Raw genomic sequence first — 11,785 nt, 5'->3', positions numbered from 1 at the left:
CAATGTTTCATCAAAACAACAGCTTTGCTCTAGCCTACACTGGTTATCTAGGATAAACCTACTTAGAGATGCACTACAATAGCCCAATGCAAGAATAAATAGTGTTGAACAGGATCAGCGGTAGAAATAGATCATCTCCAATGTACATGGCGGCCAGTTAATATGGCTGTCAGTTGCTACGGCTATAGAAAAATAGAGTAAAGCAATTCCAAGTGCTAACCTTTGAGTTCCTTGATATCGTTTGCAGGCTTCAGGTTGTCAGCGATTTGGGTATTCAATACGTTCTCCGCTGATCATATGTATAATCAGTTGCACATAACCCATGGCAGTGCGTTACTACAGATCACTCCTCACTCACATATTTTCCATTCGGTATATCTTTTCAACTAACTCAGATTTTTCAGCGTAAAGTTCATCCAAGACTGCCTCAAATCTTCTTCTGAGGTCAGGATTGTCTAACTCTCTTATTTCCGCCTCCTACAACAGCACAAAGTGAAGCTGATTGAACAGTATGTGAAAGAATTGTGAGTGATCAGATTGAGTTGAAGCAATGGAAGGCTGTGATCTATAAATAGTCCAGTTTCCTTTCTGACTTGACTCACAAGAAAAATAAAAAATATGAACCCATCAATCAGATTTTGTTACTGCATAAGTTGCGAGAAATGAAGCAGCAATCACCATGCGGTGTCAGCTTCAAAATCACACATTAGACCGTTGATCCTTTTTTCTCTTAAGGGGTAAATGAGAGAGATGTAGTAGCTCCATTCTCTCTCTATCCAGTCTAGAAGAGTTGATCACAATCACCTAATAGAAAGTGTTTCAAGGCTTTCTCCTCCTCGCACAGCACACAACAGCAGCATACACCAGTTATATTACACTCAGTGACAAACCTGTTGGGAAATACGAGTCTCTACAGCTGACAGGGTATGCTTAAGAGCCATTATCCTCTCTATAATCACATCGTCATCATCCTCGTCTTCTCCATCTGCTGCCGCTCCATCTATATCCGAGCCGCCTCTGTACTCTGATTTCAAAGGCCTGGCCTAGACCATGTTTATAACAGACATATAAATTAATAATATCCTGTTAAAGTCACGGTAACACAAGCTAACGAGCAGTCTATGAAGAGATTACCAAATAAGCAAGACCACAGCAAAAACTTCACACCATGAATTGTTCAACACAAGATTAGAGAAATTAAGACCAAAATGCTGCAAATTATTTCAATAAAGCTGTGTCACAGAACAGATAGATGGTATCTTTTGGTAAAATCAGACAGCAGCCCGAGGCCCAGCAGCTGCTAGATGGTAGTGCAGCACCAGTCACAAGATTAGTTAATTATTTAAGGTGATAGCCAGTTTTAAAGCTATGATCCTAGTTAATGTTTGTTAGTGACCTTTACCACACTACATGTACTTGCACACAACCATGTCAAGGTTCTTCAATGAAATGATAAATCATTATAAAATAAAATTATCTCTCTAAAGTCTAAAGAGATATGCTGTTGCTACGCATCAATCTTTAGTGGAGACTGAGAGTTCCATTTTCTTGAAGGAAAAGTTGTCTAGTCCTTATGCCATATCACCCATTCACTATCATAAATTGCCATGAATCGCTCAATTGTATCAGTCTATGTATTGAACAGAAGTCCAACCTCTTTTTTCCTAGACTTTTAGAAGTTAGTAATTAAGTTTATCACATGAAACTACATATTACGCCTACTCAAATTCTTACATTCTGCTTTTGCTAGCCATTCCATTACTAATATCAAGTAAAAATTGTAACTTCTATAGCGGCTTATGTCGAAGTTACAAAAATACAGCATTCATTCTTAACCTTTGGCTTGAGACACATGGGAAACACAGAACCTCTAGCATAGAATTATGCAATCCAAAATTCTCTTGTGAATTTGACGAAGCCATTCATAGACGCTCATCAGGCAGAGTTGTTTCCCCTTACTTTTAGGCAATATAAACAGCCATTTCGCCCATTTTGATGGTTGACTTGCAACAAAGTTCACATTATGGTTATTTGGTATCAAAAGGTTCACCATGTCTTACTCTGTTGTGTTGTAGGCGCAAAATATGTGGAAATGTGATTACAAGCTCTTAAAAGCTCAAAATCGAACAGTTAATCGCAGCCATCACGAAAACGCCGTAGTTTGGAATCTCTTTATTTTGATGACGTACTCAACTGGACGTGGTTATAGTTTTGACACGTGAAGTTATCACATGATATTAAAGGCCAATAAAAGGCTCAATATAAAACGTCTCGTAGCACCCGTTTATGACAAACACTTTGGGTTCTACCAAAAAGCCTTTACCAAATATAGATACTCGCTACTTTACAGTTTTGTTTCGGTTTGGTCTAATCATCTAGTCACAATCTGATTATGTGACCCATACTTCCTGCCAAATTGCGTGAACAATTTCTGCAGGATTTTCCGACTATCGCAGGTGAGCAACAGGCTCTTCATGTTTATCAGAGGATGGTATGCACTGCTTCAAGATGAGTTAAAAAATTAAACAAATTTTTATGGTAAGTTTTAAGATATCAGTGCTCAAAGTGACAGCATTACAATGATAATGAAATAAACGCGTAAGGACAATAGACATGGTTTTATTGAATGCATGAAGTATATTTGTGAAAACATTTCGACGAATGAGGTTGCGTGAAAGTGTAAACAGAAGCCATCTTGTACCATTAGAGCCGTTTTGGAAAGAGATTCCAATCAATTGCAGTTTCGTGATGGCGGCGGTTAACTGTTCGTTTTTGAGCTTTTAAGAGCTTTTATTCACACTTTCACATATTTTGCACCTACAACACGGCAGAGTAAAACATGGTGAACCTTTTGATACCAAATAATTGTAATGTGAATTGTGTTGCAAGTCAACCTTTAAACAAGAACCTCACAAATTGAAAAACAATAAATATGCCTTGGCTACCATTGAAAATTAAACACTTTTTACAATGCTTGATTAGCGGCAAAAATAAAACTTGTCTCACCATCTCCGATTCCGAGTCTTCATCAATGTTAACTTCTGCCTCATCCTCAGATGATGAAATCTCTCCAAACAGCTTCTCCTCATCCAACTGCATATCTCCACCACCAGCCTCCAAGTTCATATTGTTACCGGGGTTACCTTCAGTACCTTCAGGAAACGGAACAACTTTTCAAACTCGAAAGCTTCTTGACACGCGTCTTAAACAATACATCACACCAAGAACAACTGTAAAAGACTTCTCAGGGTGTTCTAGAACCTGAAAATAAATGTACTTATACACCAATGTTGCTAGCGTTAATCAACCCATCTGAATTCATGCCACACAATCAACCTTCTCCAAAATGTTAAGATATTACTTTAGCATTAAGATGTTACTTCTCAACAAACCTTTAGCCCATGTAGTCAATAATAGTTTTAACAGGCCAATGAGAGCCACTGCTATCATTCACCTCGTAATAATTTTTACTATAATGCGAGTCATATCCATCTTTCTGAATTCAGTGTAGGAGGTTGGAAAAAAAGATTGCATAATGAGGGTCTCGAACTCGTGACTTTCAGCATGGTAGGCCAGTTGACCACCAACTGAATTTCCAGAATAATTGTACTTATAGTTATTACACCTGACGATCCCTTACGGCACAATGGACTGCCATACTAGTATTGATAACAGGCAACTTTTGAATTAATTTTAAATTGTCCAAAATGATAAAGTACAGTATGCATGTCAAATCTGTTTAATTTAGTGTTACTATAATACAGCATTTGTTTTACATGTCAACATTCAAGCAATCACCAAATTCCGTACAGACAATTAATCAGATGACTAAAATGTTGCCCAATATGGAGGTTGGAACCCATGACATTCAGATTATTAGCTAGCGACTCTAAAAGCTGAGCGAATCAGCACCTTCCTGAGCCTCAGAATAATTGGACCAATAAGAGAATAAAGGTTGCTTTGTGACAGACAAAGTGAACAGACAACAGTCAATGATACGATATAATATATATATGTAAGGTGAACAGACAACAGTCAATGATACGATATAATATATATATGTAAGGTGAACAGACAACGGTCAATGATACGATATAATATATATATGTAAGGACAAAATTTAAGACTACTTTCTGGCGGTACGATATACAACCCATAGACTAACAATTCATTTAAAAGCATCTTCTAAAAGCAAAGTGATATTTTAACCCAGTCATAAAAGGTTTCGTAAGAAGACTCTGCTACATATTCATAACAGTATCGGATAACATCAAGTATAAACATAAAAGCGTACATAGACTGTGATCCAAAGAGGATCACTTTGGTTCTCAGGTAGACATATCAAATCAACTGCTGACCACTCTGAGTTTAACACGATCTTCCCCAGGCAATTCATTACGCTCTTTATAAAGGCTATATTAGTTAGGTGTATATGTTGTAGATCATTACAGTCTCCCAGTTATGAGCTTTCTCAGAAGGACACACACGCTATGTTGGTTTAAGTATTTTGAGCAGAATGTGAGAAAGACTGAAAAATTTTACATCTGAAAAGGCATAAACAAGCTGTCTGTAAACCGAGTGTTGAATCATGATCCATCCAGCTCACAGATATAGAGAAAGTTATATATGAAGATGCAATTTACGATCTGCTTCACATTTATAGATTATAGCATACTTATAGATTAGCAAAAAAAGATGATATTATAGAACTTGAGCAGCAGTTTATTTTACGGCAAGCACATAGTAAAGTAGGGATGGACAATGAATACTGATATGCTAATGTCATATCTTTGGGAGTTGTTTTCTCGATATATCGAGTTACAGATAACTACTGTATATTGGTGATGCAATCAACTACTTACCGAAATAAATTAACTTAATAAATTAACTATTGACCTATTGGTTAAATAAAACATTGAGTTGACAGAAAAAAATTTAAAAAATCTCAATAATTATCAAGGGAACAAGGATTGTCATGGCATAAGATCTACTGAAATGATAAGATTGTGTGTGTGCAAAAATAGTCTTCCAAGATTCAGTTGGGTGCTTAAGCTTCAGTCAGCATTCATTAGAATAAAAAAATACCTTTGATTCAGCAACAGAATCACAGCCACAACAATCATGATATCATGATCCATGAATAAAAAGGATGAACTGCAGAGAAAAAAAGATTTACAGCAAAAAAAATTGGCAAACAATATATTGAGGTGTGACCTATCGATGAGTAAAAGAAACTGCCGGTATGATCGATAACACGATAGGGCAGCTTCACTCCGATTTATATAATGTCTGTGGAACCTGTCTAGGACAGTTCCACAGACATTCTAGTATGGTGGGTATGTCAGTTGGACATGTCTGTAATTATTTTAAGGTAAGTACGTCTGTGGGGTACGTTTAGTTTTCGTTAGGTAATCCTGTGGAAGCTGTTTAGTTTCAGTAGTTTGAGGTATGTCTATGGATTATGCCTAGTTTAAGATAGGTAGGTCAGTGAAGTATGTCAAGTTTAAGGTAGGTATGCATATGGAACATGTCACATGGAAGATTCTATGAAATATGGAATATACATGTTTCACATACATGTAGAGTATGTGGAGCAATTTCAGTTTGAAAAGTTCTATTGACATTGCAGAAAAACCTCTTAAATCACTTGGAGTTTTAAAATCACTCATTGCCTAGTCTCATAGGTTTCTACTGTTTGCATAATCCTAATAAATAAAAGGCAGGCAACTATTTCCTAGTATTGATAACAGGGTTGGCCGATTTAAATCAAATGATTTTACTCATTGATTTAAATCACCCCAAAAAATCATTTTTGATGATTGTTTCTGTCAAAAAATGGTACTTATAGAGGGTTTAGTGTGAATATGAACTGGACCACTTGGTCAAAATTAAAATGAAAACAACTTTTCATAAATTAAAGGGATGCAAAGTTGTTTTGTTATGTTGCTAATGTTTTCATCTGGCACACTTCAACAAAATAAAATAATATTATGTTAGCGGTTATGAAACAAAAGCCGGTAATTGATGATTTCAAAAAAATCTGATATGTTTGACTTTTTTAAAAACTTTTTTGCTTTTTTCCCACTCTGGTTGATGATTTACGAAAAGATAGACTGTAGTCTTCATCAGTAGCAGGTCATGGAGTGCGAAAGTGGTTGTGCAACTACCACCTACTTTGCAGGTGGTAGTTGCACAAGCTACGGATATGTTATAATCTAAAAATGTGAACCAGGTGGTAGACGCATTACAATCTATAGATACGCTATAATCTATAAAAGTGAAGCAGGGGGATGCATCCCGATCTAAACATACACGTATACCATAATCTATGAACATGAAGCGGGTGGTAGTGCACCCAATCTAAAGATAGCTATAATTTATAAATGTATGGCGGGTGGTAGATAAACCACAGTCTATAGGTATGCTATAATCGATGTGTTTCAGAAACTATGGTAGAGCTAACTTTACCTTGAGCATCATCATCAGTGAATTCTTCTGTTTTGACCGACTGCGCCTCCAAGTCCATGCGCAGTAACCTTTTCACCTCTTTTTCAATGCTGGCCAGATCTATGGGTTTTTTCCGCAATGTTTTACGAAACCTTCTTTTTTTAACATTCTTAAGTGGGGGCACAACTCCATGAGGGTGAGCGTACTTCTTTTCTGAAGTTCAAACAATGAAAACATGGCCCATGTATAGAATTTGACTGAAATATTTGTTAAAGGACATATTTGCTTTTAAAAACATGCAAACATTGGCTGTGCGTAAAATTAATGCTGGTCATGTCTCTCGGTGCCAAAGTACCACAAGTTTTTTCTTAAAAAAACTCAATCTGATGATACATTTAACTTTGTGAAGATGAATATTTATTGGTATATTAATGAGAATATTATATTTTGAAGTTGTTAGGATGCTCGCATCACAATCACATCTCAGATCACAATCTAAAGACATCGCATATTCAATAACACATGCAGTAGATACACAACAACCAATAAACAATATTATAGTTAACCAATAAACAATATTATAGTTAACCAATAAACAATATTATAGTTAATTAATTAAAAAAATTAGATAGAAGCCACTATAAAATTGATGACGATCAGTGAAGAGCGTAATAGGTGTCACCTGACTAGCGCGAAATAATTTTTAACTGACTTCCAGCTAAGAACCTTTTTTCTTGCCCATATTATTATACCATGTGTATTTTTACGCACTTGGCATATCTAGCCTGACCAACATGACATAGAATTATCGAGATCTACCACTACAATAAAATCAGGTACAGCAGGTGGTAGATAAATCACAATCTACCAATAAATGTTTAATACTTATTTGTATATTAATCATTATGATAATTTTAGAACCGTACAATTTACAAGATGCATTACAGTATCAACAACCCAATTCATAATTCTTTTAACGCTACTTATGAAAAAAACATAATAAACATATTAATAATAAATATAAATACTAAAATATACAATACATATCCATATTGTATTAGCACTTGCCCCAATAACTAGAACATTACTAATAAGACAATGCTGATGTGATGTAGACAAAAAAGAAACAAACCAGAAAAAGCCACTGGTGGTGATAGGAATAACATTCAACCTTAAATTACCTGTGCCACTTGGAATGTCTCCAATCATTGAGGCTTCCTTGCTGCTAGACTCAGACATGTCCAGCCAGGATCACAGAGACATTGTTTATATAACAAATGCTCTTAAAAACACACACAGTAGAGGCTGTGTGCCACTGGACTCAGACATGTCCAGTGGCACACAGCCTCTAGTTGCAGTAAGATAAGCAGACATCATGCTCAATCTTCGAGGGATTGCTCACTCATGCACAAATATCTAAGCAATGGACCGAAATGCCATTAGAATGGTATTAATAATTAATCATAAAACCTTTATCTTTCTTCTTCCTGGGTGATTCAGAGCCATCGTCGCTTGGGTCCATATCATTAGACGCTATCAACATCTGGCAGATATCTGCTGTCTTATAAAAGGTCTTGTTATCCGTTGTCTTCAGCGTCTCAATGATGCAAGGCAGGTCAACCAGCTGTCAAACAATGCGCAGTATCAATAGATGTTTTATATGAATAAAGGTCCGAAATTTTTTTAAGATGAGCTGACAAGCTGATTGTAAAGCTTTCAGGTACGGTTGACAGCCGAAAACGTCTCAAAATCTTTGGTCAAAATTTGATTTGTTCTCAGGTAAATTTTGTCACAAAAACTTATAAGACGGTATAAATTTGAATTGAGAACATCAGAGATTTGAAATGAGCGAACCATCATAGGAACAACTAGATCATAAAACTTGCGACATAGGCTACTTGAAAAACTAACAAAAACATAAATCTGGAAAGATACTTAGAAAGTGGAAGTCTTTTTGAAATTGTTTGTTGAGAGCACATCGGTCAACTACAAATACTAACGTTGTCCATAAATTTCAGAGCAGAAAATACTGTACCTTAGAAGTGATGACTTCTCCTCCATACCTCACATGACCCCAACGACTTTCAGGATTCTGGTCAATAAACAAATTATCTTTCAAGTAATTTCCACTTTCAATTTCATGGTTTAAAGCCATTGCTTGCCCTGGAGGCAACCTGAATAAATGCAACAAACTGTTCAATGACAAATCTAAAAACGAAAATTAGAAACAGACGTTTAGATAGATGCTGTTATTCTAATAAAGAATATTTTGATGAATTTGACTCCAAAGAGGAAACACTTTCGCACTCCATGACCTGCTACTGATGAAGACTACAGTCTATCTTTTCGCAAATCATCAACCAGAGTGGGAAAAAAGCAAAAAAGTTTTTAAAAAAGTCAAACAAATCGGATTTTTTTGAAAACATCAATTACCGGCTTTTGTTTCATAACTGCTAACTTAATATTATTTTATTTTGTTGAAGTGTGCCAGATGGAAACATTAGCAACATAACAAAACAACTTTGCATCCCTTTAATTTATGAAAAGTTGTTTTCATTTTAATTTTGACCAAGTTGTCCAGTTCATATTCACACTAAACCCTCTATAAGTACCATTTTTTGACAGAAAAAATCATCAAAAATGATTTTTTGGGGTGATTTAAATCAATGACTAAAATCATTTAATTTTAATCGGCTAACCCTGTTATCAATACTAGGAAATAGTTGCCAACCTTTTATTTATTAGGATTATGCAAACAGTAGAAACCTATGAGACTAGGCAATGAGCGATTTTAAAACTCCAAGTGATTTAAGAGGTTTTTCTGCAATGTCAATAGGACTTAAATTCTAACTAAAACTGCTTTACATATTCTATGTGAACCATGTGTATTCCATATTTCATGAAATATTTCATGTGACATGTTCCATATGCTTACCTACCTTGAACTTGACATACTTCACTGACATACCTACCTTAAACTAGGCATATCCATAGACATACCTCAAACTACTGAAACTAAACAGCTTCCAGGGGAAAACCTAACGCAAACTAAACAGTTTCCAAAGGAAAACCTAACGCAAACTAAGCGTACCCCACAGACATACTTACCTTAAGCTAATTACAGACATGTCCAACTGACATACCCACCATACTAGAATGTCTGTGGAACTGTCCTAGACAGGTTCCACAGACATTATACCGACCATACTAGAATGTCTGTGGAACTGTCCTAGACAGGTTCCACAGACATTATACCGACCTTTAACTAGATGTGATCCACGTACATACCTACCTTAAGCTAAATACGTTCCGAAAGCACACCAATTTTAAAATAGACATTCTTCACATTAGGGATGGACAAGATAACGATAGCGATATTTGGTAGTTGTCTTCTCGATCATATAAATCGGAGTGAAACTGCCCTATCGTGTTATCGATCTTACTGGTAGTTTCTTTTACTCGTCGATCGTTCACACCTCAATATATTGTTTGTCAATTTTTTTTGCTGCAAATCTTTTTTTTCTGCAGTTCATCCTTTTTATGCATGGATCATGATTGTTGTGGCTGTGATTCTGTTGCTGAATCAAAGGTATTTTTTTTATTCTAATGAATGCTGACTGAAGCTTAAGCACCCAACTGAACCTTGGAAAACTATTTTTGCACACACACAATCTTATCATTTCAGTAGATCTTATGCCATGACAATCCTTGTTCCCTTGATAATTATTGAGATTTTTTAAATTATTTTCTGTCAACTCAATATTATATTTGACCAATTATAGGTCAATAGTTATTTTATTTCGGTAAGTAATTGATTGCATTACTAATATCTAGTAGTTATCGGTAACTCGATATATCGAGAAGACAACTCCCAAAGAAATGATATTAACATATCAGTATTTATTGTCCATCCCTACTTCACATATGTACTTACCGTAAAATGAACTGCTGCTCAAGTTCTATAATATCATCTTTTCTTTTGGAATCTGCTAGTTTTCCTTTGCCCGACATGCTTGCTCAGATTCACGATCTGCCGACAAAAACCAAAAGGGACTTTAATTGATCAAGCTATCAATATTCCTGGCGGACTCAATCATGGCGAGGAGAACTGATGAAACTAGGGATAGTGCAGGCATTTGTCAAACAATATGAAATACCCAAATAGTCTTTTATGCTTTCAGAAAAAACTTATTTAGTAGAGCAGGAGGGCATCAAAAAGCTGTCAAAAAAAGTGATTTATTCCTTTGGAAGGTGGGCTATGTGATAAGAGTGGCATCTAGATCAGAATTTTGAGCTGATTTCAAATATCTGGTTTCTACACCTCTCAGATTGTTCATTTTTGAGCAATATAAGTAATATATTATTTTAATTAAATAAATGTCTGTAATGTTTTATGTGCTTCTACCAACAATGTGATAATGAAAATGGCATATAAATACTAAATAATTAGCAATACTCTAAGTTGGAATCAATTCTGATAACACTAAAATATTTATTATTCAATTATTAGAATTGTATTATATAATATTATGTATTCCCAGTTTGGTTGATATTGTGGCAGCTTTAGAGTTTGTCCTTGTTATTCCGCAACTCCTATATCATTATAGATCTGCAAAATAAAAAGAAAAGTATTTTTAAAGACTCAGACCATGTATATATAATATTTTAGTATACATAAATTCATCATTAATGCTTATTATGTTGAACCGTGTACTTTATTATGCAAATGAAATCGCAATTATTCAGTCTTTATACAGTATGACATACATGTATATGTGTTCTAATCAAACATGAAGCACACCTCTGGTTACAATACCACTCGAATACTAACCTTCCAATTCACATTCAATTGAGTCTTCTGCATCACTACTTTCATCTCCATCCTCTTTAGTTCTATTGCTACAGCTGCTGCATCTACACATGTCCGTACACTTGAGATCTACTTTGTTGCACTGACAGCGACGAGACTGGCACCCAGTTTTGCATCGACAAAACATGTCCATGAGCACATCAGGAGGTGCTGGTTGTTGTGTCATCCATCTAGCTTTAAGCTCTCCACCTTCCATAAACCATCCATGTTGCTGGGGGGATGGGGCATTGATGATGATTTGCTTGGCTCTTCTCCATATCGCAGCCTGATAGGCAGCCTTAGATATATGGAGATTTAACTCATCTAGTGTGGGTGGTAGGTTTGATTGTGATGTGCGAGACGGTGAGCAGAAGATCTTATACCGTGCTTCATTGATGGAATTTGTCTCTTCACCATATAATCTGCATATGAATGCCTCAATAGATTCTCTTATTGCACCATCAACTTCAAAATCTGTTCCCAATGATT

General features: G+C 35.6%; 1 protein-coding gene across 2 annotated transcripts; it reads right to left on the bottom strand.

Annotated features, from left to right (window-relative positions):
- Window positions 1-145: 145 nt before the first annotated feature.
- Window positions 146-10,478, bottom strand: LOC137403633 (transcription initiation factor TFIID subunit 7-like). Of its 2 annotated transcripts, none has more exons than XM_068089609.1 (7): window positions 10,382-10,478; window positions 8,483-8,621; window positions 7,918-8,071; window positions 6,469-6,660; window positions 3,007-3,152; window positions 891-1,043; window positions 146-477 (listed from the first exon to the last, which is right to left on the bottom strand). In XM_068089609.1, exons 1-7 carry the CDS (start codon window positions 10,456-10,458, stop codon window positions 355-357), a joined length of 984 nt encoding a protein of 327 aa, XP_067945710.1. In that variant the 5' UTR covers window positions 10,459-10,478; the 3' UTR covers window positions 146-354. The 2 variants fall into 2 exon arrangements, with proteins under 2 accessions (XP_067945710.1, XP_067945711.1); XM_068089610.1 differs by having other exon boundaries at window positions 2,998-3,143.
- Between the last annotated feature and the right edge of the window lie 1,307 nt (window positions 10,479-11,785).

The sequence above is a fragment of the Watersipora subatra genome, chromosome 9, assembly GCF_963576615.1.
Source record: "Watersipora subatra chromosome 9, tzWatSuba1.1, whole genome shotgun sequence".
Taxonomy (NCBI): domain Eukaryota; kingdom Metazoa; phylum Bryozoa; class Gymnolaemata; order Cheilostomatida; family Watersiporidae; genus Watersipora; species Watersipora subatra.
This window is presented reverse-complemented; position numbering and strand designations above follow the sequence as displayed.